The sequence below is a fragment of the Falco rusticolus genome, chromosome 5 (genome assembly GCF_015220075.1).
Source record: "Falco rusticolus isolate bFalRus1 chromosome 5, bFalRus1.pri, whole genome shotgun sequence".
NCBI classification, from domain to species: Eukaryota; Metazoa; Chordata; class Aves; order Falconiformes; family Falconidae; genus Falco; species Falco rusticolus.
Window position 1 is genome coordinate 20,237,191 of NC_051191.1, and position 26,458 is coordinate 20,263,648.

At 52.3% G+C, this 26,458-nt stretch overlaps 1 protein-coding gene across 1 annotated transcript in view; it reads left to right on the plus strand.

The window, feature by feature from the left end:
• Window positions 1-26,458, plus strand: part of SHANK3 (SH3 and multiple ankyrin repeat domains 3) — a 370,723-nt gene that overhangs the window by 339,330 nt on the left and 4,935 nt on the right. Inside the window, exon 24 of the mRNA XM_037388277.1 lies at window positions 2,798-5,123. Within this exon, the coding sequence (XP_037244174.1) occupies window positions 2,798-5,123 (2,326 nt within the window). The remainder of the gene's footprint in view (window positions 1-2,797; window positions 5,124-26,458) is intronic.

The window sequence follows — 26,458 nt, forward strand, 5'->3', positions numbered from 1 at the left end:
CTGTCCTCATCATAAAATTTCTCCTTTTATCAGCCAGAACCTCTCATTTCGGTTTTGCCCATTGCTTCTTTTCCCCCCACCATGGCCTCTTGTCCTCCACTGTGAAAAGCCTGGCTTTATCTTCTTGATAACCTCCCATGGGTACCAGAAGGCTGCTGTTAGGTCCCCCCAAAAGCCATTCCTACCACAGGCTGAACAAGCCCGGCTCCATCAGCCTCTCCAGACAGAGCCAGAGCTCCAGCCCTGACCATCTTGGTGGCTCTCCACTGAACTCCCTTCACGCTGTTGATATATTTCTTGTACTGGGGGCTGCAAAACTGGATGCAGCAGTGTTGTAGGTGTGGTCTCATGAGTGGGAGTGAGAGGGGTAACCTCTTCGCTCTGTCTGGTGTCTTTGCTCCTGTTCACGCTGCCCAGGACACCGCTGGCCTTTGCTGCCAAGGCACAGGGCCAGCCCATGTTCACCTCGCTGCCTACCAAGCCCCCGAGTTCTTTTCCACAGAGTTGCTTCCCAGTCAGCCAGCCCCGAGCCTGTCCAGTTGCAAGGGGTGCTTCCTTCTCAGGTGTGGGAGTTTGTGTCTGTCCTTGAAATTCATGGAGTCCCTGCTGGTGCATTCCTTTCTAGGTCCTTTTGAGATGTTTAGCTGGTCATTGAACTTGGTAGTGCTTTGGATATCATTTTCCATAGCGTTCCCCACCTCATTTAAGAAAAAACAGAGGACAGGTGCTTATGGCAGAGGAAAATAACAGGTGGGCGATAGAGGGAATAAAACAAAGAATTACAGAAGCAGGTATGTACAATAAAAGAAAAACTAATACCCATGCCTTGAATACATTTAGGTTATCTGTCCCCTTCACCCTTCCTTCCTTTGAAATACTTAGCTTTTAATGCTTTAAAAGAACTTCACAGGAGGGGCTGTGTGCTGCTGGGGCTTGTGGAAGCCCCAGCAGGTAGAACAGGGGCTACTAAATCCGTAACTCTTCATGGTCAGCAGCTGAGTGACTGTTGGTGTCTGTTTCTCCTCTGGTCTGGCTGCCACTTGGCCAGTCTGCTCTTTGCGGATCCGGAGATCGAAGAAAGATGAACCTGCTTTCAAATTTTATTTCCTGCAATAGCTCTGCACTCAACACAGTGGTACCTAGCTACAGGATGGTCAGCACATCCGTAAGACAAGCTGTAATGGCACTAGACCATGTTCTGTAACAGTCTGGGCCTGGTAACAGAGCTCAGTGCTGCATAAATTTCCTTGTTTCAATTCTTGGCCATTCCCAGGCGAGAAATACAAATAAGCATAAAAGCATGGGGTTTGGTTTTGGGGGTTTTTTTGGATCTTCACACTGTTAAAACAGGTCAGTGTCTACACTGAACCAAACCAGGGCTCCATCTAGTGCAGGATCCTGTCTCAAGCATTGCTCTTAAGCGGATGCCCAGGAAAGAGTGAAAACAGGGCAGTGGTAGGAGGTTTCTCCTGAATACTCACCCAGGCAGCTGTGTCTTCATTTCAGAGGTTTCTGTGCACATAATAGCCCAGAAAAAGTGCATCCTCCATACCTTTGTCCAGTCTCTCTTTGAACTTGTTTCGTGCTTCCAGTTCATTCTGCTACCTTGGTGTTAAAAATCCCCAAGCCTGCGTTCAGCAAAAATAGCATGGCTTTGAACACAGCCATAGTCTGAACAATGTGACGAGATGTAAAGTTCGGTGCCCACTGGCCAAAATGCTCCCTTTTTCCAGGGAACCCAGTGGACTCTGCATCTGCAGGCATTTGCTGAAATTGCTAACGTAATACAAGGCACAGTTGCCAAAGCACTTTGAATGCTGGTGGACATTACAGAAAAAAGCATTGGAGCCAAAAAAGCAGGTGGTCAGTGTGCTGCTGTGCCAAAACGTGGCTTTCTGCCATCTTGAGCATTCTCTCAAGAGCAATTTGAAACCTTGAAAACTGCTGAACTGTGACTGAAAAGAAGGAGATATGGCAAGTAAGTGATGAGCATAGCAAAGCAGGACTTGGTGAAGAGGGGCAGGGTGGTGGAGAAGGCTGGAGCAGGTTAGGCTGGTTAACTCTCATCCACACAAGTACTTGCTATATTAATGGATTTTTCCTCGTATTGCTTTACTTTGCAAGATTCTCGTACTCTTTCACTTGAGTATTACAAGTACCTGAAAAAAGTTTCACTGTGCACCCAGGTAGTAAGTTAATAGTAAGAATGAGAGAATCTGGCTTCCTTGGGTACTTCCAATTCTTGAATCATGTAACTAAGTTTGGGATAGGCCCTGCTTCTGAATTCAGTCTAGCGTGCTGAAGCATATGTAACCCCTCGGGGGAAAGGGGGGAGTGTGACACAAGAAGAGCGAGCGGGAGAGCGCGAGAACCCGCGCCTGGGAGATGGCACTGTTTGCTGTGAGTTGCACAGCCTGGTTGCGCTCAGCTGTCTCGCACATCGGCACTTGGGTGTCGGGAGGTTTGATCGAGCAAGTGTTCAATTCTGTCACTGTCGCGTTGGTCTGCAGAGCATTCAGCCCGGTTGGAAAGTATTGGGCACAACTGTCTGATGGATTTAAAACAATGTAAGACATGGTGAGAGTCTGTGGCCACCCTCCCGTGCCAAGTGAACATGAGCAAAGGGCTGAACTGCAAACGCTTACACGGAGCAAATAAAAGATGAAGGGAAAAGTCACCTCGGAAAGGAACTGGGGTGGGGGGAAGAAAGGGATGTCGTATATCCAATTTGCGGTGACTGCTGCACTCTGGGTTCTCTGGAGACGTCCTCTCTGACTTCACTGTTCTTGTTTTCCAGGTGAAGACGAGAAACTTGCTGCTTCTTTGCTAGATGGGAAGTTTCCTCGGAGCACATCAATGCAAGACACTGTTAGGGAAGGACATGGGATTCCACCACCACCTCAAACAGCCCCACCCCCACCTCCTTCTCCATATTACTTTGACACAGGCCCCCCTCCATCCTTCTCTCCACCTCCGCCCCCTGGAAGAGCCTATGATACCATACGATCAAGCTTTAAGCCAAGCCTAGAGGCTAAACTCCATGGACTCCCACAGGTCATTAGTGCAGCTGAGATGTATGATCAGGCGAGGACTTCCATTCCTTACCCTGAAAGGCAGAAGAGGGCCCGATCCATGATAATCCTACAGGATTCCTCTCATCTTCCCGTGGAGCCAACAGAGATCCCTCGGCCTGGCCCATCTGCAACCCCCCCGGAGAAGCTGAAGAGGAAGGGGAGAGTGATTGACAACCCTTATGCCAACATGGGTCAGTTCAATGTCAGCCTGTTTGCTCCCACCAAGCCGCAGAGGAAGAAGAGTCCCCTTGTTAAGCAGTTGCAAGTGGAGGATGCGCAGGAGAGAGCAGCACTGGCCATCACCGGAGGCTTTACAAGGGAGCCCTCTCCCACCCGCAGGAGCCATCGCCTGAGTGGAGTGGAGTATCAGCACCACACTGGCATTGCTCAGGTTGAAGCCACAGGCATCCCCTTCGCCACTGCCATTGCTGGAGTCATGAAGGACAGAGACCGTCGTCTGGATGAGAGGCGGAAATCCACTGTCTTCCTCTCGGTTGGGGCCATCGAAGGAAGCCCCCCCAGCAGCGACATGCCATCCTTGCAGCAGTCCAGGTCTATCGATGAGCGGTTGTTAGGAAGCCGAGATGTACTACTGCCTTCCCCTGTCTCAGCTTTAAAGCCATTAATTAGCAGCTCATCCTCAACATTCATCCACCCCCTAACAGGAAAGCCCTTGGATCCAAACTCACCACTGGCGCTTGCGCTGGCCGCAAGGGAACGGGCCCTCTCAACTCAAGTCCCATCCCGGTCGCCCACCCCGATCCACAGCCCAGACTCAGACAGAGCAGCACCCCTGTTTGTGGACATCCAAACCAAAGAACCAGAGAGGGGGGAGTTGGAGAGTTTAGTGTCCCCTGCGTACTCACCTGGAGGCAAAGGGGCAATCGGAACAGACTCTGGGACTTTGGCCCCCACTAAGGGCCCGTGGGGGACTCCGTCCACACTGAGAAAAGAAACTGAGGTGAGAGCAGAAACACCTGGGAAGGAGGAGAAAAAACAAGAAGACAAGAAGTCCATGATTATTAGCATAGTGGATACATCACAGCAGAAGACCGCTGGCCTCATCATGGTTCATGCCACAAGTAATGGCCAAGACGAGATAGGTCTTGAGGTAAAAGAGGAGAAACCAGCTGTCCCTGAAGCATGCACAGAGCCAGCAGAGTCGCCCAAAGCAGAGACCCAGCCCAGTCCTGTGGGAAAGCCTCCAGTCAGTCCAGCCTCTGACAAGACATTGGGACAAGGGAGTTCGGAGGAAGAAGTGGAGCCCTACACGGTTACCCTCCCGCCAGCTCAGTTGTCTTCAAGTGACGAAGAGACCAGGGAGGAGCTGGCCAAGATAGGGCTGGTGCCTCCACCAGATGAGTTTGCGAACGGGGTACTGGTCACCACCCCTGGCACACCAGTCAGCCACCTGGCTACGCCTAGCACGCCATCCATACCAGCGGCAGCAGTAGCACCTTCTACCACTGGCGGAACACCCTCAGGGAAGCCCTCTGATGCCCCCGTAGCCCCAGAGTCTGCTGCAGACTCGGGAGTGGAAGAGGTGGACACCAGAAGTTCAAGTGACCATCACCTGGAGACCACAAGCACCATCTCTACGGTCTCCAGCATGTCTACGTTGTCCTCAGAAAGCGGGGAGCCTACTGACACATACACTTCCTTTGCGGATGGACAAACTTTTATACTCGAGAAGCCACCAGTGCCTCCAAAGCCAAAACTCAAGTCCCAGCTCAGCAAGGGGCCAGTTACTTTCAGGGACCCACTTTTGAAGCAGTCTTCGGACAGCGAGCTCATCTCCCAGCAACATGCGGCCACTCTGGCATCAGCCAGCATTGGCCGGCCACGCTACCTCTTTCAGAGAAGGTCCAAGCTATGGGGGGACCCCATGGAGAGCAGGCCAATCCATGGGGCTGATGATGACAAGCCAACTGTGATCAGTGAGCTAAGTTCCCGACTACAGCAACTGAATAAGGATACACGATCACTGGGGGAGGAACCAGCCGGGTCCACGTTAGATCCCGGGAAGAAGTCACCTGTGGTCGCGGCACGGTAAGAAGCTGGTCGCTGGCCAGGGGTGGGGGTGGGGTGCAGGGCTTAGGCGTCCGTGGGGGGGACGGGGAGGTGCATAAGCAGAGTGTAACTGTGCCGAGGAATCCAGGGCGTGTTTTGAGGGGCATTTCAGAGATGTCAGGACTTCTCAGCTGCATGGGAGGTGACGATGCTGAGACATGCTTTCCAGAAGTGGGTGTGATTTGTTCATGGCTCCTCTCTACACACCGCACACGTAGCGAGCTCTCACTGTTGCTTTTTCCCTTTAAATGGCCTTCCTGTTGTTTCATGTCCCTCCTCTGTCTCGATGCTATTGTTAAGCTGCTGTATTTAGTTGTGGGTTTCACTTCTAAATGTTTGCTCCTGAACAATTAATAACAATGTGTGTTTCTCTAGTGCTTTTCATTTCAAAGGATCTCCAAATGTTGTCAGACTATGTATTAGAGCTCTGGTCAGTCACGGCTGAGTGGGAGCTGTCACGAGGGTGGTCTGTGACAGCCCTTAGAAAGGTCACAGCAGCACCACCCCGACCTTTGCTCGCTGAGGCAGAGCTCAGCGAGGTTTCTGGAACAAGCGAGTTCTGGTGACCTGCAGGGAGGTGTTTTGGCAGGGCGCAGCTGGGGGGTCTTACACATGGCTCCAGGCAGGGTGTGCAGCTGGGCATCCCTCCCACGGGTGCTCACAGCAGCTGTGTCCTGCAGAGCACAGTACTGGGTCGCACACATCTCCAGGTTGGTGAGTTGGCTGCTAGCTCAGAGGCATCTACGCAGCGCTAAGCATGGTAGATCCTCTCACCCCTTGTTCTCCTCCTCCCCACACAGACCTGCGTGGAGCCTAGCAGCCCAGGAGATCTGAAAGGTCACAGCACAGGGACCCCAGGACATGCAGGAGCCTCTTTTCTCTTACAAAGCCCTGTGTGGGTTCCTTCACCCTCACGGCACTGAGGAGACGGCGGTTCCCTCTGCCACGCTGGAGCTGTGACCGTTACGTTCCCCAAGCAGCGCTGACCTCTTGGTGTCCCTTGCACTGCCCCACATCCTCAGCGCCAGGCCACACACTGACCTGCTGGCACCCAGCCTTTTTTCCGAGCTGCTGTCCCCATGGCAGCAGCAGCCCCTCTGCCCCACGCCTTCATCCTGACTTACCCACCTAACTGTGAAACTAAACGAAAAACCTCTAAATTAGCGCCCCAGATTTGAGAGTGAACCCTTGCAAGGCTTTGAAATGGAAAGTTACAGCAGGAAGCAAACCAAACTGTCCCACCTCGCTCTACCCTTTCAGGGTGCAGCCACACACCTCCCGCAGTAGCAAAGCCACAGTGAGCAGCTCCACTGGCATCACTGGTGGGCGGTTGCTGGGGGTCGGCGAGGTGCCAGTTCAGCAGGGAGCTCTGAGCCAAGGGGAGCCCTTGTTTTGGAAAGGTTTTTCTAACTAGATCATCACCGTGATGGGTTACAAGTCCACGTGGTGCTAGCACAGCTGGTGACATTTCAAGCTGTAGAGTGGGGACAAAGTGTCCTATCCTGACATACCCCCAGGGGAGTGAGTGTTTGTGTAGCTCCATCCTTCAGCTGGCTCACATCTCCCTGGTGGTGCCTGTGTTGGCAGTGCCGGCCTGGCTGTACCAGTGACCCACCTCTCAGTAGGTAACCCAACTCACAGTTAATGGTGCAGTGTGGAATAATCTTGCCCAGCTACACAGTTTTATCTGTCTGGGCTTAGCCCCAAATGCAGATTATGGCCGTTCCCTGGAGACCGGTGGCTCACATGTGGTCCCTTCTCCCTGCGCTGCTCAGTCGGGAACCACAGGGTCCTGAGCTGAATGCACTTAGTTTAACTGCATTTGGGGACCCTTCTGAAACCAGGCACGCCAAGCCTCGTTCTCCTAAAAAGCACTGACTGTGCACATCTTCAGTGACGCTGGAGAGCATGGGCGTCATCAGCTTTTAATGGCAACCAGGCACGGCATCTCCAACAGTGTACCCATGCCAGGCATCAGCCCTTGGCTGAGACCTGTTTTGGGGCCATGGAGGGGCTGCTGAATTGTCTGCCCTCGGCCCGCTTTGGTCTCCAGAGCCAGCAGTGAAAAACACCTGTGTGAAGTCCGAACGGAGTGCCCCCACTGCCTGCCCTCTTTCCTTCCCTTGCTTCCCGTGTCCATCCAGATCACTGTGTACGGTTGATCTGCTGTTCCCCATACAGAGATGTGCAGGTACCCCCCATTTCTAGGAGACTCCCCTTCTCCATCCTCCGCCTCTCTTTAACCCACTCCTGTCCTCCACCACTGCTTCCCCTTGATTCCTGTGCTGTCCTCGTCCCAGTCTCTCCCAGGAGCAGCAGACCGTGCTGGAGCTCCTGCCCTGTGACATGGTACTGATGCATGTCACCTTCTGTAAGAGACCCTGCCCACCTGCACCAGGGAAGTGCAGTCCATCTTCCTCTCCTTGCCCACCCTGCCACCCAGTGTTTGGCACTTCCAGCTGTCCTGCGGAGTTAAATGTTCTCATTCTTTTTTCTGAAAGTCATGGCCTTTCATCTCTGAAATTTTTATGCTCCCAATTGATGTCAAAGACTTGAAATATTTCCCAAGAAGTCAGCTGTAAATAGAATATTTAATGATGTCAGCCACTCTGCTTCATTGTGAAAATTCCTCTCTTTTATGAAATTGCTGTAAATTCAGAAAATAATGTAAAGAGCAGTTAAATAAGCTTAGATGACCCATTTCAGGACACATTTTCCAGTCCTTGGGCCTGTCCTGAGAACAACAGTATTACCTAAACCTCCCACAACAGCCACCCCTAAATTTATAGCAGTGCTGCTAGGGAGGAGGGTGGGCCTGTGCTGGCATGATCGCTGCCGCCAGCCAGGATTGAAGCATCTCCTCAGGAGCTGAAGGGTGCTGCTCATGCAAGCCCGGGCAGTGCTGTAGCCAGAGCCTGCCCAAGTCCCTCCGCGGGGCACTTGGAGGACCAGAGGGCTGTGGCCTGATGCTGCAGCTTTTTCTGTTATTCTTACGTTTAGCTCTGCTCCAGGAAGGGTTGTGAAGCTCTTACCTAGAGCCAGCAGTGTCATGGAGTTCTACGGACCTCAGGGATGATGAGGTGCCGTTGCAGGAACCATCCACAAGCTGCCAGTGCCCCCGCCCCGGGGGCTACAGCTGCTGCTGAAGCAGGCGGAGCAGCTTGCCTGTGGTGGCCAGTTTCCTGGCTGGAGCTTCTTTCTAACCACATTAAATTCTGAATTTACAGTAGTTACACTTAAGAGCAGGTAACTTCCCTTTGCTCGTGGTGGCTGTAGGGCAGGCCCTGGTGCGTTTCTCTTGCAGAGGTCTGTGAGGGTCCCGGCTGGGGACCCCAGGAGCAGAAGACACAAACCGCTTTCTCCGTAACTCTAACTCTGGCTGTATCTCCTTCCAAGATGGTCTTCCACAGGAGGACGTTTGACAAGAGGGACTGAGAAAGAGGCCAAGAAATACTGAGAATGAGAGCATAAGGTCAGAGCTAAGGCAATGGCTAGAGACAACATTTATTCCATCCTCCCCGCTCCTCAGGCCCCGTGTGACCGGCCAGGGCTGAGCACGGTGAGGGGAGCGCTGCTGTGCCCATGCACTGCGTGCTGTCACAGGAAGGTTCTGCTCCCAAAGCAGTAGTGTGCCCGCTTGCTGAGACAGCCTTCCGCACAGCCCTCACTGAGACGCCGTAGTTCGGCGGTGACAGTGGCAGCAGAGTGACAACTTCCATTTGTACTGTCCCATGGGAATAAGCGATGACTCTTGAGTTGGGGGCGCAGGAACTTTGCTCCGCTGGGAGCTACCCTGACCGTTCCTTTGATAGAGCATGTCTCTGAAGGCTGACATGAGACCAGCAGCAGCCATCTTCATGTTTAACATGAATGGGATCCTTGAAGATCCGGTGTCCCAACACACAGCAGCCTTTGCTAAGCTGAGCTGCAGGAGAGCGACCAGACGTCTTGGCGTCTCTCTGACTTGAACTTCACAGCCATTCCCAGGACAGAGCTCATGCAGCAGCAGATGCCGAGCAGTCGTTCCACTGAGCAGGAGCAGTGCGAGGACCCCGCAGCTCAGAGCTGCTGCTGAACACTGAAATGGATTCATTGTGTGGCATCCATTACCACAATAAAGCTGACGCTAACTAATGAGAGGTGTACGTTTCTGATTAGTGATCCAGTGAGTCATAGCTAGCGATGCAAATGCCAGCTGAAGAACTGCATTAGTACCAGAGGCTGAACTCATGCGCTTCAGGGTGACTCACGCATTAAATGTGCAACGTTGAACCGTGTGTGAGATGGCATTTGTGTTCAGTGTCCCCTTGTCTTGTGACTGGCCATGGCCATCCAGCCTCATCAGGCTTTGTGTCATTCCTCATTGCACATAGTCACACTCAGATCTCAACCTCCCACCTCTGCTGACAGGGCTGGTGCGATGCTGATCAGCCAGCCCGTAAAGCTAAATGAGAGCTCATATTGACTCAAGCCAGAAGCATCTGAAGTGTCACCACGGTTCCAGTTTGGGGCTCCAGCTAACACAGCCAAGAACCTGGGTTAGAGGGTGCTTTGCAAAGGGTTCTTGTTTGTTTGTTTGTTTGTTGTTTGCTTGTTTGTTTATCTTTAAGCAACAGCCGAATGTGCCAAATGTATCATGTGAAGCAGAATTTTAGATGCAAAACTGAGTTTTTCAGGTGCTGTTCTGGAAACCCACAACTGCTTTGTATTTCTACAGATCTGAAAGAGAGAGAGAAGAAAAATAAGCCCTTTAGGCATTTAGCTCCTAGGGTAAAGCTACCTCTTTCTATATAAACTCATCAATTAATTCTGTTTCAGTTAAATGGTGTAACATTTCTGGTGCAAGCTTTCAGCCGCTGCAGATACAACCCCCTGTTTCCTTGTAGGCTTTTTGTCTTTCATGGTGTCTAAACTCATGTACAAAGCAGAGCTGAGCTTGCTTTCCACCGTCAAGGGAATTGTCCATGGAGAGCTGATGAAAAGCTGGAGATGGGTGTTGATGAGGCCAGCTGAGATCTGCGCTTCTCAGCGTCTTCCCTAGAGGGAGTTTGGGGCATACGGGAAGTTATTTGTACTGCACTGAGCTTTGGAGAGGAGGTGGCCTTCCAGTTGAGCAGCAGAGTCCTGAGCAGGGTGACAGCAGCATCCTTCGGCAACACCATGCAGGGCATCCCTACAGCCCTGCTTGGAGCCCCTAGGCTGCTACTGGCTGCAAAGCCAGCAAGTCCCAGCTGGTGCTCACAGCAGCATGCTGTCCTGTGAGCCCCCGAGTGGGTCCCCTGAGCACCCCACCTCTCACGTGTTGGGTGCAGCCACCAAAGAGGAAGGCAAACCTACAGTCCCGTGATGGAGGCTTGGCAGGTCTCCATCCTGCTTTCCTGCAGCAGCTGGATTTAAAGATGCTTAATGCATCTCTGTAGGTAACTGTAAAAACGCATCCTTCGCTTCATGGATTCCCCGTGGGAGGAGGCTGCTGCTCATGGAGGCGTACTGCAGCGGGGCCACCGGCACTGTGGTGGGGGCTCCCGGGTGGCAGGAGGGCTCGCCACACATTCTGCTGGCAGCTCAGAGCAGCGGGCTGGAGGATGCTCTTCCCTCCTGGTTGCCATGGCATTTTCCCAGTATTCACCGCAGGATGTCAGGCTGAGGATGGGGCACTCCTGAGCCCAGTCCACCTCTGCAGCTTTTCCACATAGACATGGTTCAGCAGCCAGCAAGGGAGTGGGGAAACACAGGCTGGTTAGAAATTACCTGATGGAGGCTGGGTATGTGGAAAAGCAAGTTTCTAGGGGCTGCTGTGAAAAATGTAGTAATTGAGAGAGCACCTACCTACTGCAGGGAGACGCTCTGCTCAATTCAAGGTGACCCACCGATCTGACACCAGCTCAGTGCTTCCTGCCGCTGGTGACTGGCGGGGGTCTGTTTTTGCCGTTGATGTGCATTGCCTACAAGGAGACAGGGGTATTGTGGGTAGCAAGTCTCAGCATGTGTCAATGTCACAGCAAGCACAGCTGGCTTCACCTCATCTGGTCACTAACATCTACTAATCACAGCCCATCCACTCATCCCTCTGAGTGAGTAGAAGAGCAAACCGTGACTCTGCCTCATGCTTGTCCAGAGCGAGACTTGGGAAGAGCCGTGAGGGGTTTGACTAGACCTCGATAAGAAGAGCTCTGGGTCCCATCAAGCCTGTGTCAGTGCCAAAGTGGCCCAAAAGAGGGAAAAATTAAAGCCTGAAGGTTCATGCATTGCTGAGTTTAGCTCCAGGAAGGTCCCACCTTGTGGTTATCACTCAAGCACAGAAGAACCGTAAGGGCTGTTCTTTCAGGGCTTTAGCAGACTAGAAGTGGAAGTCACAGAAAAAGGGCTTTTCCTCTTGTATGGAGAAGTACAAAGGCACCCATTCAAATTCCAGTTCTTTTGTCAACAAACAGAAGGTAAAACAACCACATGGAAAGAGGCCTGCTTGCTACCTCGGAGCAGTTCTGCAGGCAGTCTGGCACAGTTGTGCACACTCCAGTGAGAGCTTAGAGAAAGATTGGCTTGGAGAGTCCCAGGGGCAACAGATGAGGAGGCTGGAAGTCTCCTACGGGTACTAGCCCTCAGTTTCCTTTTCCTACAAAGAAGAGATCAGAGGAGGACAAAACAGGCTTCCCACAGCAAGAGATGTAACATTTAGTTAAGGCATAGCAGCTCTTACATCGGTAATGCTCTGGCCCTATTGTAAATGTTTACTGACACCCAGGTTTGCTCCCAGTTCTCCCAGTTCCGTGGCAGAGCACAGGCAGGCAAGCAGTCATGGCTAAAGGACTCGCAGCCCGGTTACAGCACCATTTGCAAAATTGCCCAGGAAAAAACGTAGCTGGAGGCTGAGACCCTCCTGCATGGAGAAGCACGAGAGGGAGAGTGTTCCAAGTGTGTTTAGAAGTCCTATTGCTCTTCTACATCACTCCTGCAGCGTAGCGGGTTGGTCACCATGACACTGTGGGGACACTGTCCCTGGAGATGCCTGCCGTTCCCCAGGGGATAACCACGCGTCCCTCTCGGCCAGCCAGCCCGCCCTGGGGCTGCCCTAGTGTCTCCACTGTGAGCTGCGCAGCGCCGAGCTGGATCCTGCAGCTGAAACAGCACAGCTTTGGCCCTGCGCTTGGTGACATGTGGCAGCCACCCAACAACGCTGGCCACCTGCAGTCCCATTTGGCCCAGCAAACCCTGCCCGGAGCAGCACGGCTGCCTGACCCCGGCAGTGTGCTCTGCGCAGCTCCTGGCCGTTTCTTCCCATTCTGCCTGCAGCCGCTTCACCTGCAGAAAAGGGACAAAACTCTGAATAGAAGCAGTGGTCATTTGACGTTTGTAGCCACCTTGCGAAACTGAACCGTTGCTGGAAGCCCCTGGTACAGCACGGGCCCTGGCAGTGGAGAGCAGGGAGACAAGGAGTCTCTGCTCAGAGGAGGTGGCCGTGTCACTTAGGTGAGACGAGGCTTCCTGCTCCCTCCTGGTAGCCACAGCTGAGGGATCTTTTGATGCACAAGATGAAGTCTGAGAAAGCTCGGTAGAGCAGCCCAGCACCCAGGCAGTGGGTGCAAGGTCTCTCTTGCTCCTGTGAGGAGATGTGACATATCCCATCTGCTTACAAATGCAGAATTCTCCCCTGCCAGCCTGGGCAAGTCCTTTGGCGCAGCAGAGACCTCAGCAACAGAAGCAACCAAGCCTCCGTACCAGAGGCACTGTGATTATCCCCTCTGGGAGACACTAACTCACTTGCAAGGCCCCAATAATATTGCATTGACCTTTAGCCGTAGCTGTTATTCTCACACTCATGAAAGCAAAACACTTCACGCAGCTATTGGGTAAAGTCAGAAAAGATGTTGAACTGTATTTGCCGCTCTTTCTTGTTCTTGCTGTGGGGCATTTTTTCTCATGCATATGTTGTTTCCTTCCCCTCCCTCTTCTGCCCTTCCCCAATCTCTGTCCTGTCCCTTCCCTGTCTCTTCCCCTCCTCCTCCCTCTCCTCCCAGCTGTTACAAATAGCACTGTCGAATCCTTCAGGCTTTGGCTGTTGAATTCATGCAATTATGAATGTCCCATTTCCCGTAGTAAACACACGGACGTACCCTCAGCCAGTGCAGAACGTCCCGACCTTCACTGGCCCCAAAAGCCCCGTGTTGGCCATGTCCCGGGTCCCCTCACTGCCCCTGGGATAGCCCCTTCCCCAAAGCTGCCCCAGGGTTCAGCCACCCACCCCAGCTGGCGAAGCCTTTCTGCCCGGCGCTGCTGGCGCTGCGGGGCCACCGCTGTGCCGTGCGCGCTGCTGCGGGATGCCCTGCCCAGGTGCCCGGGCCCCACGGCATGGCTGGGCTCCTGCGGCGCCGCTCAGCCTCGGCCCCGTGCCAGCCTCGGGCAGCGTGATGAAGTCCGTTCGCTCTTCTCCGTCTTGTTGCCGCCCCGGACTGGAGCTAACATTCTCTCTCATTGCCTCTCTTCCTGCTCTCCATCTGCATGTCCGCGCTGCTCTGTCTAGAACCGCCTCTGGCCTCCGGAGGGTGGGCGAGTTGTGTAAGTGAGCATGTTCTCATCCCATAGCAAACTCACCTTGTCTCCCCGCGCCGGTGCTGGTCCTGCTTCCCGCTCTCCCGCAGCCCCAGCTGGCTGAGAGCAGGAAGCGGTGCTTGCTCTGGCATGTGAGTGTCCCCCTCCTGCCCTGGTGTGCCCCGGTAGCATGTCCGTGTCCCTGTGCTGTGATGTCGTGTGCTGCTGCTCGTAGGTGACGACTGAGGAAATTCCCTCGGGCTTCCATGGGATTCATACTGTGGCCCAGACAAGCCCATGTGCCCCTGTCAAGGCTGCCCAGGGGACAATCCAGCAAGTTCTGTGCAGAGATGGGGCCCCCTTGGCACAACTTGGCCCCGTGGGGAGGGACCCCAGCAAGGGTGGGCTGAGCCGGCTGCCATCCTGGGAAGCAACATGCCCTTTCTGAGCCCCAGAAGCTCCCCCTGTGCAATTGATGCACAAGGCAGGTTTATGACTTCCCAGCGGCGGAGTATCCCTAGGTCACCTTCTGAAGCAAAAATCCCATGAGGCAGGGGAGGCAGCATCTTACGCCTTTGCTACCCTGAGATGATGCAGCCATCCTAGGCTGGGGTTCAGCTGAGCAGCAGGAAGGGGAGGCCTGGAAGAGAGCAGGACAGCAGTGCTGCCTTCTGGAAGACACCCCACAGCTGAAGGAACTCCAGCCTGGTGACCCACAGCAGGTGACTTACGGTGTCCCCAGGGAAGTCACTGCTGGCACACAAACTTAAACCATGGATAAGTGTTGACCTCAGACAGCTGTAGGGAAATGAGGGTACAGAAAACTGACCCCTCACCTTCTCCCAAACTGGTTAATGGTTGCTGCAGGAGTAGTCCTTGCTGGAAGAGCTCCTTGGCCCACAACTCAGCAGATCTCAGTGTCCTTGCTGGCAGAGCTCCTCGGACATCTCCCCGGCAAGTCTCAGTTGCTACTGGAGCTGCTGGAATCCCTTCGCAAGCCTGTGGGTGATGAGCTGTGTGCATTCACCCAGATGGACCAGGCAGTGAGACCCTAAAGAGGCCATTACTATTTGCACCAGGTCACCAGTGATGAGTGGCAGAATCCTTCTCCCTCTCCAAGAAGTGATCTGCATGCCTGGGTGGGCACTGGAGGGTTTGAGCCCATGCCCCTGATCTGGGTGCTCACCAGGCGAATTTCCCCAGTGTGCATGGCCGGCTGTGTGGTCTTGATTGTGCTTCTTCCGTGTTTGTCTGTCTGTCCTAGTTTGTTTTTTTTTTTACCCGTAGCGTGTATGAAACTTAACTACCTACATCTGTGCCGCTTCCATGTGTGAACACAACCCCAGAGCCTACGCAGACCTCTGGGCATTCACATGTTTGATTTTACTTGTCAATTCCTGCCAAGTGCTGAATTTCCAAGTCTGCATCCCCTGCCCGGTGCCCAGCTGGACAGGGCCAGTCCCAGGAAAGCAGAACAGCAGCGCTAGGAAAGTCCTCTTGCCAGATGCCCTGCAGCACCGTGGGGCTGGCTGTGGCTGCTGTACCGCTTTCCAGACAGCCATGCGGATGCCTTCCCCAGGGATCAGCTCTGCTCCAGTCCCAGGCTGTAACACACGGCTGGTGGAAGCAGAGGTGTGGGAGACTCAGAAGCCATCTGGCCCGCTTCGGTCCTTCTGGTGGAGCAAAAGGTTGCAGAGCCCCTAGATCTGGCTGGAGATGGAGCACTGCTCCTGCTAGAGCTGGGCGGAGAGAGCTGTGCCTCAGGTTCTGCACAGCAAATCTTGCTTCATTTGCATGTGGTCAGTGGTGGGAGGGTCCTCATGTCATTGCATATGCCCATGTCTTCATGCATTCAGTCCTGTTGCTGGTGTCGCAGAGCATCTTGAGTGTTCAGGGTTGCACCAGGGGAGATCTGCCAGCCGTGTTAGCACTGCGAGCGCTTGGCTCATCGCTCGGCTTTGTGCTACCTGGCACAGGACAGGGTGAATTCAGTCTGCTCAGTCTGTTTTCTGCCCCCACGTCGTTGGGACACAGCCCAGCAGCCCCAGTGGCAGCACCAGCTGGTCAGAAAGTGTTTGGGGATGATGGCTGGCTGCGCTAAATGGGAGCTGGCTCGTCCCCGTTCCGCTGAGCCAGCATTTCGGACAATGGCAGTGCCTGCTCCTGTCCAGCACCATCTGACTGACCGTGATTGTCAGCTGATGTTTCCTCTCTAATGCACAGCCCTGTTTGTGCAAAAGCTTTGGACATTGTTTCGCCTGTGCCCAGCACCCCTGCTGGACTCTGAGCGTGTGCTGCAGCCACCCAGCCCAGCCCCGAGCGCAGCCCAGACGAGGGGCTAGAGGCTGCCCACGGGCTGTGGCTCAGCTCCAGCAGGGTGAGCACCAGTGCATCAGAGCCTTGGCTAGTGCTTTCCTGCAGGCTGCGGCCCCGTGCCCGTGCTCAGGGTGCTGCAGCGGGCCGCATGCCCCCCACGCTCCCCACCGCTCCCCACACCCAACCACGCTGCCCTGCAGCGGAGGGAGCCCTTGCCAGGAGCTGTGCTCAGCATGCAAGTGGGCTGTGTAAACATGAGCAGGAGCGGGGAACAGCGGGCACTGCCTCTGCCCAGGGCCTGTCACAAGTGGCATTATTCCCATTTTCTGCCTACAGAGGTTAGGATTGGGGTTAGTGTTAGGGTTAGCTGCTGTCTTAGTCCAAAAGGATCAGCGATGAACCTGGATATGCCTGGCTTTCACAGGTGCCTGCTTAGCTGACCACCTTTAACATTTTCTTAGCACAGGTTTTTAGCATTTAATTCCCTGGAAGGGAGGGGTGCTGTATTTTTAGGGTGCACAAGCAAGGAGGCTCAAGTCTACAACAGATCTAAGGCACCACCAGTTTAGATGCACAAGTGCTTGCTGCTGGCTAGAGGCATGGGGTTAGCTCTGTGTACATAATTAGCTGTCTTCTGACCCTGTAGTTTAACCTGTGTCATCACAGCTAAAACGCTGATGGGCCAGCTTCCCCTCTCATTAGCTGCACAAAGGGTCAGGCATTCGCTGCAGGCTGTGGTCATTTTCCCCTGCAACAAAATTTGTCACCTAAAATGCGAAACTTCAGACCTGCTTTCCTCTGTGGGTGGCAGAGCTTGGGCTCTGGGACTCGGGCAGCGCTGCCGCACTCGAGCCGTGGTACTCAGCCCCACGCTTAGCCCAGTGCTGGCACCAGGCAGAATGCAGAGCCTGTAACCCAGGCTCAGGTTTTAGTTGTCAGTGAGATTCACAAGGAGAGCTGGGTCTGAAGGACAGCACTGAACCCTCCATGTCCAGTCAGCCACGGAGCCTCTGCCCTGCCCAAGCCTCAGAGGACTGTCCTGGGGCACAGCACGAGGCAAGCCCCAGCTTTCTCAGGTGACACCGCTGGCAGTAAGCTCCGTGCAGGCTGCCTGAAGTTGAGTTTACTCATTCTCCCATGCATGCTTCGCTCCAGTGCAGGACATGCAGGGATGTCCCCACGGCTTCACATGGCCCGCACGGTGCCCACTGTTGGGGATGATGGGAGAAGGGATGCACCATCTTGGCTTTTGGAGCTCAGTGCTTGGAATCAGGATCTGAAAAGCAAACACAAACGTGCCCCCCACACACATGCACGCTCATCTGAGACCAGCAAGGAGCAACAAAAGGGAAGAGTGCTGAGTCCTTCTCTGGGCAGTTTTTGGACTAGCACCTCACTTTTGAGCCTTCAGGTGTTATCAGGGGCCCAGCAGATGACAACTGGGCATCAAATGCCACAGTTCTGCCAGCGGCTTTCACCTTCCCATGATCTGTGCAAAGACTGCTGAGCACAGAGGCACTCTGCTCCAGGTCAGAAGCCTTGACTGTGAGAGGAGCTCAGAAGATAGGACAGGCTGTTCTGGCCCCCAGGACAGGTCCTGCTGAAGTTTGTAGGACAGTGCAGTGAGCTAGGAAGGTCAGGTAGTCTTTTGAGGTCAAGGGAAGAGGCTGTAGCAGTGAACAGCAAGAGTGGCTCCTGTTCTGGCTGCAGAAATGTGATCAGAGAGAAGAGGGAAGATACAGAGTGAGAGGAAAAAAAGGCAGTTTTGAAACAAGAAGGAGCCAGCACACTGAGAAGCCACAAAAGGGAATATACCTCCAGGGTTTTCATGGCTGGCTGGCTTTTTTCCAAATCCAGCCTCTGTATTTTATTGGGATAATGTCTTACACACAGTTTGGGAGAGCAAAAAACCCAAACAAACCCAGCAAAAGTGCAATTTGCTGTCATCTGACCATGACAGGCTGATGTGGGAACTCTCCATAAGAAAGGTGCTGCATTCGTAGAAGGACCTGGGATGGTGAGCAGTCCATAGGTGAATATTGTCCTTTCAGTATCACGCTGGTTCAGGACTCAGGTCTTCAGTTGCACCTTGCACTGCAACAAACCCCAAAGCCTTGGGACAGCAGCTTCATGCTGCTGTTATCCAGGGACCAGCCAGAGTTCCCCATCTTGTCAACCCATCCCCCCTCCACACACGCACACTGCTTTCCCACAGCAGCTGAAGGAAAAGTCACAATTTCTTGCCTCTTTTTCCATCAGTGGCACACCTATTCCCATGCGGAGTAATCTATGTAGAGTGAAGAAGAGAAAAACTGTTATTTGTCACAAGAGGGTAAATTAATAGTACCAGAAGCAACAGTTCCATCAGTGATACCATCCCATTGCTTAGATCTTCAGCTTTGTCCTCCCATAACAAGGTAAACCAGTGACAATCACCATGGCTTTCTGGAGTGGATTTTCATACTCTGCTTGAAATGATTAAACACAAATCCAGAAAATCACATATTAAACCTAGCGCAGCTTCCTCTATGTCAGTCTGCAATGCTCCTCAGGTGAGAAGAGCTTTGAGCCCCCACTGTTTGTCCCTTCAGGCATTTCTGAGAAGTGCACCCAGAGCTGACTGCTGTGCTTTGAAGGCATCCAAAACTGGAACAGACAGGTGTTCCCCTGTCACTTCAGTCGGGTCTGCATCATCTTCCAACCTGACACGTGTGCCTTACTTTCCATTCATGTCTGCTTGCCTTTGCCTTCACGGATTTGTTCATTTTCCTGTCGCTGCTAGACTGCACAGAGTGTTTCGTAGTCGGTGTTTTCTGTGCGTGATGGTGTTCCCTGACCCTGACTTTCCTCTTTGATGCACCAGGCCTGCTGAGCTGGCCGTGCAGGTCAGACCAGGATCTGACCCATGCTGCTGGGATCTGCTGTGGTGGATGTTCTCCTGACACCTGACTAACACACGCAGGCTGCTTCCAGTGCCCACCCCAGCCAGAAAGCCTGCCAGGTGCTGCCTGTGCAGTGTAGACGTAGCAGCTCAGCCCAGCAGCAGTTTAGAGGTTACTGCCTCATGCTATGGCATGTAGGGAGTCACGGCTTAAGCAACTTCATATATTACTCCGGTTTTAAAAAGTAATTGTCTGCAGCTGTACTGTAAAGCATTCTCCCAATTGTTGCTTCTGTGCTCATGGAGCTTCTGGCCACATCACTGCACTACTGTCATGCAGTCCTAAGTGTGAGCTGCAAACTTCACTGGTCCTGCGTGGTCTGGCATTGGGGTTTATTAAAAAATTGCATTGTTAAATGAGGATCTCTTGCTGAACATCCAAATAGCAGCGTAGAACTGGCCTGATTCACGCTTTTGGTTGCAGCTTTCCCATCTCTGTCATCCCCAGTGTCAAGGAAGATGCTGAATCTGTGGTAGTTCTAGGACTTCTTCCCTTGCTTGCTCTTGCAGTAAACAGAAGGAAATCAGATCCTGAGCAGACTGAGGAAATCTAGAAGGACTTCACTTCATAGATGTAAAAACTACAATTGCTCCCCTCCTTTTTCTGCAAAAAGGTTTGCATTGTACCATGGTGTGACATGGATGCAGGAGACACTGGCTCTAACTAGTCCCCAGCACAGAGGTGTGTCAGCGGTACACTTGCCATCAGGCAGGAGGTCTGTCCACTGTAGCCCGTCTCATTGCCCTGGGTATCTTTCACTTCTTCAGTGCTGGCAGGTCCTCACTCATCGGAGAAGTGCTGCCTTGGTGTGCTGCCTGCGTGGTGGCCGAGCGCCTCCATTGACATGTGAGGGATGCTTTGGGTTCCTTTACATTCCTCTCGCCAGACAGAAAATTGCAAGTAGGTTGGTCATGGTTAGTTGTCTTATTAGTGGTTAGGCACCCTGTCATGGTTTAACACCAGCCAGTAACTTAAGTACCACGCAGCCACTCGCTCATTCCCCCCTCACCCAGAGGGATGGGGAGGAGCATTGGAAAGGAATGTAAAACTTGAGGGTTGAGATAAGAATAATAAGTAAAGCAAAAGCCACAAAGCAAAACAAGGAATTCATTCACCGCTTTCCATGGTCAGGCGTTCAGCCATCTCCAGGAGAGCAGGGCTCCATCACGTATAACGCTTACTCGGGGAGACAAACGCCATAATGCGAGATGTCCCCACATTCCTTCTTCTTCCCCCAGTTTATATACTAATCATGACATCATATGGTATGGAATACCTCTTTGACCAGTTCAGGTCAGCTGTCCTGGCTGTGTCCTGTCCCAGTTTTGCTGGCAGGGCCCGAGAAACTGAAGAGTCCTTGGCTTAGTATAAACATTACTGAGCAACAACCAAAAATATCCATGTGCAATCAACATCATTCTCCCACCAAATCCAAAACACAGCACTGCACCAGCTGCTAAGAAGAAAATTAACTCTGTGGCAGCTGAAACCAGGACACCCCACAGTGAGAACCGAGCTGAAGGCAGCGTGCTCTGGCTCTGAAGACACTTTGCTTGAGGGCACTGGGTTTGTTCCTCACACAGCGCCCCTCAGGGAGCTGCTTCTGGGCAGGCAAGCTTGTGCTCTGCCACCAGCCGCCCCTCTCTCAGGAGCAAAGTCAGCAGTCCTCGTTCCAGACTGCCGTTCAGGAGCTGGGCATCAGAGGCGTAGGAGAGGGATTATTAATACTGAGGAATTCTTTCAGTGCAAGAAGTAAGACTTCAGTCTGGACGTGTTTTACAGAGAAAAAAATACCAGAAATGAAAAGTCAAAGTAGCTTGTCAGTCTTCATTGTAGAAAAAGCTTAATAGCAAACAGGTATCTTGCAGTAGGGTCCCATTTCATTTAATAGATGTAATAATTGTATGAAAAACACCGTGATTAATGAAAATTCCTGATTTGCAGAAAAGAGGAAGTTTTGAGGGACACTGAATTTAGGACAGTGAAGAGTTCGAGGGAAACTAGCCAAGCTAAATGAGTGACCTGAATGACAGCAAAGAAGGTTCAGTGCTAATAAATGTAAAGAGATGGGCAGCTGAGGGCAAAAACTGATTCTGCAGGCCAAAGATCACTGTCCCCATAAATTGTGGCCATCTGATGCTGGCAATGTTCCTGATGACTCGAGTGCACCACAGGCAGTGAGGAGTGAAAGCTGATACTGAAGGTGAGAGCTGGCAGGGAAAGCTGGGCATTGATGGTGCTGCAGGAATATGTTGCCGTTTGCTTGCTGCATGTGCACCAGAGAAGGCTGCGGACACTGGCAGAAAGGTATGGAGGAAGGTCCATCAGCTCAACCACTCTCTACATAAAGCGTCGTAGAGGGCTTTGCCACTGGGCAGCTCCAGCAAAAAGGAGTGACCTGGTGTAATGGGCTTCGGTGCGTCATCACTTTCTCATCGGGGCATTTGCGGTTGGCTGACTGCTGGTCTGCGCTGGTCCTCCGCAGTCTGAATTCACAGAATGGTCGAGGCGGGAAGGGACCTCTGGAGGTCATCTGGTCCTCCCCCCTACTCAAGCAGGGACACCTGGATCAGCATGCCCAGGGCATCGTCCAGTCAGGTTTTTAATATCTCCAAGGATGGGGACTCCACCACCTCTCTGGGAAGACTGTGCCAGTACTCGGTCACCCTCACAGTGAACAAGGAATTTCGTGTGTTCAGCTGGAATTTCCCGTGTTTTAATTGTGCCCATTGCTTCCCGTCCTGTCATGGGCACACCACTGAGAAGAGTTGGGCTCCATCTTCTTTATTCCCCCACCAAGGCATTTGTACACACTGATGAAGTCCCCTTGAACCTTCTCCAGGCTGAACAGTCTCAGCTCTCTGTCTCCGCTTCTGTGTCAGATGTTCCCATACCTTAATCATCCTGGTGACCCTTCACTGGGCTCTCATTCCGGTGAGTCCATGTCTCTTGTACCGGGGAGCCCAGTAGTGGGCACAGTACTGCAGATGTGCTCCATCAGCAGAGAGATGTGCTCCATGGGCAGAGAGGACCCGCCGGCAATGCTGTTCCTAACACAGCCCAGGGCACCCGACCGCCTTTTTTCACCGCAGGGGCATGTCACTGGCTCACGTTCAGCTTGTTGTCTGTTAGCACCTCAAGGTCCTTCTCTGCAAAGCTGCTTTGCTGCTGGTCGGCCCCCAGCATATACTGGTGGGTGAGGTTGTTGCCACCTTCTCAGTTGCAGGAATTTGCATCTCCCTTTGTTGAGCTTCATGAGATTGCTCTTGGCCTGTTCCTCCAGTCAGTCGGGGTGCTCTGAGGGGCAGCTCCTCCATTTTGCGTCATCTGCACAAAATGTGTGTCATCTCCACTTGCTGAGGGTACCCTCTGCCCCATCGTCCAGGTATTTAACGAAGACATTAAGTGGTATTAGCCCCAGCAGCAACCCTGGGGGTTGTGTGCACTACAAGTCACTAACCTCCAGCCGGACTTCGTGCTGCTGACCACAGCCCTTAGAGCGTGGCACTTCCACCAGTTCCCAGTCAACCTCAACTTCCACTTGTCTTGTGCATGCTTCACCAGTTTGTCAGTGAGGGTGTTATGGGAGAGGCGTTTGAAAGCCTTGCTAAGCCAAGATAAAATCTGTTGCTCACCCCTCACCCACTAACCTCGTCATTTAGTCATAGAAGGCTGCCGGGTCGGTCAGGTGTGATTTCCCCTTTATAAAGCCATGCTGTCTAGTCCCGGTCACTTTCTTGTCCTCATATGCTTGGAAATGGTTTCCAGGATGATGTGCTCCACCATCTTTGGGGGGATTGATGTCAAGCTGGCCAGTCTGTCGTTCCTGGGTCCTCCCTCCCTGAAGACAGGAGTTGCTGTGGTGTTACGGAGACTACTTTGCTGAGCACCCGGGCAGTGGCTGCAAGCCAAGACAGGCATCAAGAGTGGGCTGCCACTTGCCAAATATTCGGCTTAGACCTAAGCATGTTGGTTGCCATAACAACTCGATGTGGAATGAAAAGAAGAGGGATTGCCTTCTGGATGCTGAGCTTCCTCCTCACTGATAGCCGAGGGAGCTGACCCCCAGCACAGGCGAGGTGCAGCTGCTTTGCTGGAGAGCCAGCACGAGGTGAAGCCCCTGCAGATACCCCCCTTAGTCTCCTTCTGCCCGAGTGCCTCAGAGCTCGCCTTACCCACCACCCTGCAGAGTGTCCGGAAAGCTTTCCTGCCTGGTGCCATACAGGCTGTTTTCCCAAACACCAAGTTAACAGGTTATCCACTTGATCTCTTTTGGCACTCTTACTGGTCACCTTCCTGAAGGGAACAGACCTGCAGTCTGATCCAAAGAGCCATCCTTCTCAGAAGAGGGGTGTAGAGGTACCCTGCTTCTGAGTTCTCCCCAAAATGTGTACCTTTCAAATGGAAATGTCTGGCCAAAATCTGAAACTTTAGGAAGTTGATCTGGGATTCCTAGGCAGGTGGCACACTAGTCCGAACTGCTGCACTGCCACTGCATGGGGGTGCATGTTGATTATACCGTGCTCATGCAGTACATCAGTTGCTTTCGGAAAACGTCACCTTTATTGCTCATGTACAATGCAGTTGCTGGGCCCCTTCATAAAGTCTCTGACCCCTGTGAAAGCTTTTTCAGGAAATGTTAGACCCGCTGCACATGTTCAGTGCTGCTGAGCTGTCTGTGCATTGTCTGTCCAACATGTGCCAAGAACACAAGGGCTGTGCCTGAAGTAACCGATCTTTGTAGACCGTGATCTGTGGGACTAAGCTGCCTGATTTGTAGGACTTCGTGCAGAAGGGCTGCCCATAAGTTCCGCATTTATCTCTGCTCAGGACACTCCATACAGAAGAGTAACAGCCCTTAGAGCTACAAAATTGAACAGTTCTCTCCAGGTTTGCTCATTCTTTTGTTCATCTGAAGAGAAACTCCTCCAATGCTTCTTCAGCATCATCAGCCCTCCAGATGCTGGTGGAGTTACAGCATTGCCTTCGGGAGGGACAATACACTGGGTATAATTAACCCCACTCATTTGTATCAGTTTTGCAGGTGTTTCCTTGCAGCATCCCTTTGTTTTTCTACTGTGAAAGAGAAGAACTCAGAAGTGCCAGATTTCTCTTCCCTAATGAAAGTTCTGGCTGCACTAGTAGAGTCCTAAGAAAAAATGACAGCAGGAAATTAGATCGCCTTCAGTAAAAACCTTGTTCTCAGTAGTTCTTCAGATAAGTCTCACGCGCTGTTGGGCACCCTTTTCCCTGTGGGCTTTCTTTATGGGGATAAGCTTATCCTCTCTTTGGATTCTTTTGCTGAGAGCCAGGAACAAATTTCGTGCCGAAATTCAGTAGTTAAGGAAGAGCAGTGGGTTGGCAAATGGTCCCTGAGAAGAGCTCATCAATCTCCCAGTAATGCAGCTGTGTCTGCCACTGGTGCTGTGCACGCTGTTGGAGCAGGGTGGCTGCCATGTCATCTCTTGCCCTGGGACTTCGCTGTCTGGGCAGAGCATCCAGCTCTGGGGAGAAAAGGGCTTCCCTGGCTCCTGTGTGATGAGGCTTCCCTTGGCCCTCTGCTTGATGGGACTTCCTCAAGGTTCTGTAAAGAAGCATATATCCTTCCAGCTTTTGAAACAGGCCCGTAGCCCTTCACCAGCCACCCACCAAAAGAAAAACTCACCTGAACGGCACCTGGCAGTGAGAGCTGAGTGCAGGTAGGGGGTGGGAAGTGCTGCTTTCTCCTGGACACTGTTCTCACTTGCAAAGTGGCATGTGAGAGCATCCAGCTCCTGCCAGTGAGTTTATGTCCTGTTTGGCTGTTGTGTTATTTCCATGGCGACCCATAGCACGAATGCTTCTGATTTTTGTTTTGGGAGCCATCCAGAGAGACTTTCTTTCCTTTCTGTACTCCTCTCCTTTGTCCTCCCTTTTCAGGGACAGTTCTCATGAGACAATTCTGGAAGACAAAATCTTTTCAAAATGGGAACTGTAGAGGTGTCACATCATCTGTGTGTGCACCATTCTAGGCAGGAAGGCTCAAAGTGTCTATCTGCATTTCAAGCAAAGAGAGAGAGGATTAGTCTCCAGCCCTTGGCCCTAAAGCACAGCCTAGCCACGGTCACAGACAGCGTCAGGCTCTGCATTGGAGCCTTTGGGTGCACCAAGCCCTAGTGGGGAATCACAAGAGCAGTCTTGTATATTATCAGTTAGCAAAGGTTGTTAATCACAGGAGGCAAGTCCTTCATGCAGTGAAAAGCAATGGAGATGCTTTTGAAGGCCAATATGAAAACATCTGGAAACCAAGAGCAGCAACACGAAAGACTTGCTGAGCAAAAGCAAAGCATTTCTCTTTGGAGTGGTGAGAAGTGTGTTACCTCTGTTGCTGAATCTGTCCTCGCCTTTGTTACTCTTGAAGAAATCTGGACTGAGATACAGAGTTCAAAGGAAGAATCCTCATTCATTTGTGACACATTCAAGAAATCTGCTTTTTTAATACCTTCAGTAAAAGTATTTCCAGAAGGCTTAATTAGCTGCCCTACAAATGCATAATCCCTCTTTCTTTGGTTAGAACTTCCTTTTTCATCACGGTGGTGTTTCTTTGCTTCTGAGACTGCTTCCCATGAGACCTGTTCTCCTCTTTGCCGATTCCAGTCAGTTCCATTCGTAGTGCACAAATCAAAAGACTAGTTTTTTTTTGCTACACCAAAGAAGCAACCCAAGCAACCGATCTACTGCTACTGCTGGTGCTGACAGACTGCCACCACCGAGCTCTGCAGGACAGGGGTTGAGAGCTGCCAGAACCTGGATTTCACGTGTTCAGAGAAGACAAGCTTGAAGGCAACCCTGCAATGGTGATTATAGCTGCCTCGTCCCAACTCAGAGAGAAACCTGTGGCAACCAGCAATCCCAGCATCTCTGGACTGCTGTCTTCCAAAGACTAGTTAGAGCACCACCAGAAACAGAAAGTGAAGAAAGCATTTTGTTTTTCTTATTAAGCTCCCTAGTTTTATTGGCTTGATGTTGCCCAAAGGAGAAGCAGACAATGCCATAGTGTTCGTGAAACCTGACAAAGCTGAAGTCCTCAATAGGAACATCCTAAAACATAGCAGCACTTGGCCACAGCTTGGCTACAGCTGGCTGGTACACGTCTCGGTCAGTGCATATTCCTTGGGCAAAACGCATGATATGCCAACATGAACCTGCAATGAAGAAGAGCAGTGATCCAGGGGAAAAAAAAACCCTCTAAGCAGATGTTGTCACTGTGCATAATGTGCAAGTCCTTGGAAGGGATACTGTGCTGAGGTGCCACTTGTGAATGATGACATCCAGAAAAACTTAGTTGGCTTCAGAGCAGGATGAAGTGCCTGTGACCAAATAATTGGGCTGATGAGCCATAATGAAGTCAGCTTCCAAAGCTGGACGGGGCATCAGAGACTGGTAAGCTGACTGCAGCATAACACATGGTTGGCAGAAGGTGTTGAGAGACAACAGTATATTGCCAACAGTGCATTGCATTGCCCAAGCCAGTGCTCTGCAGAGGAG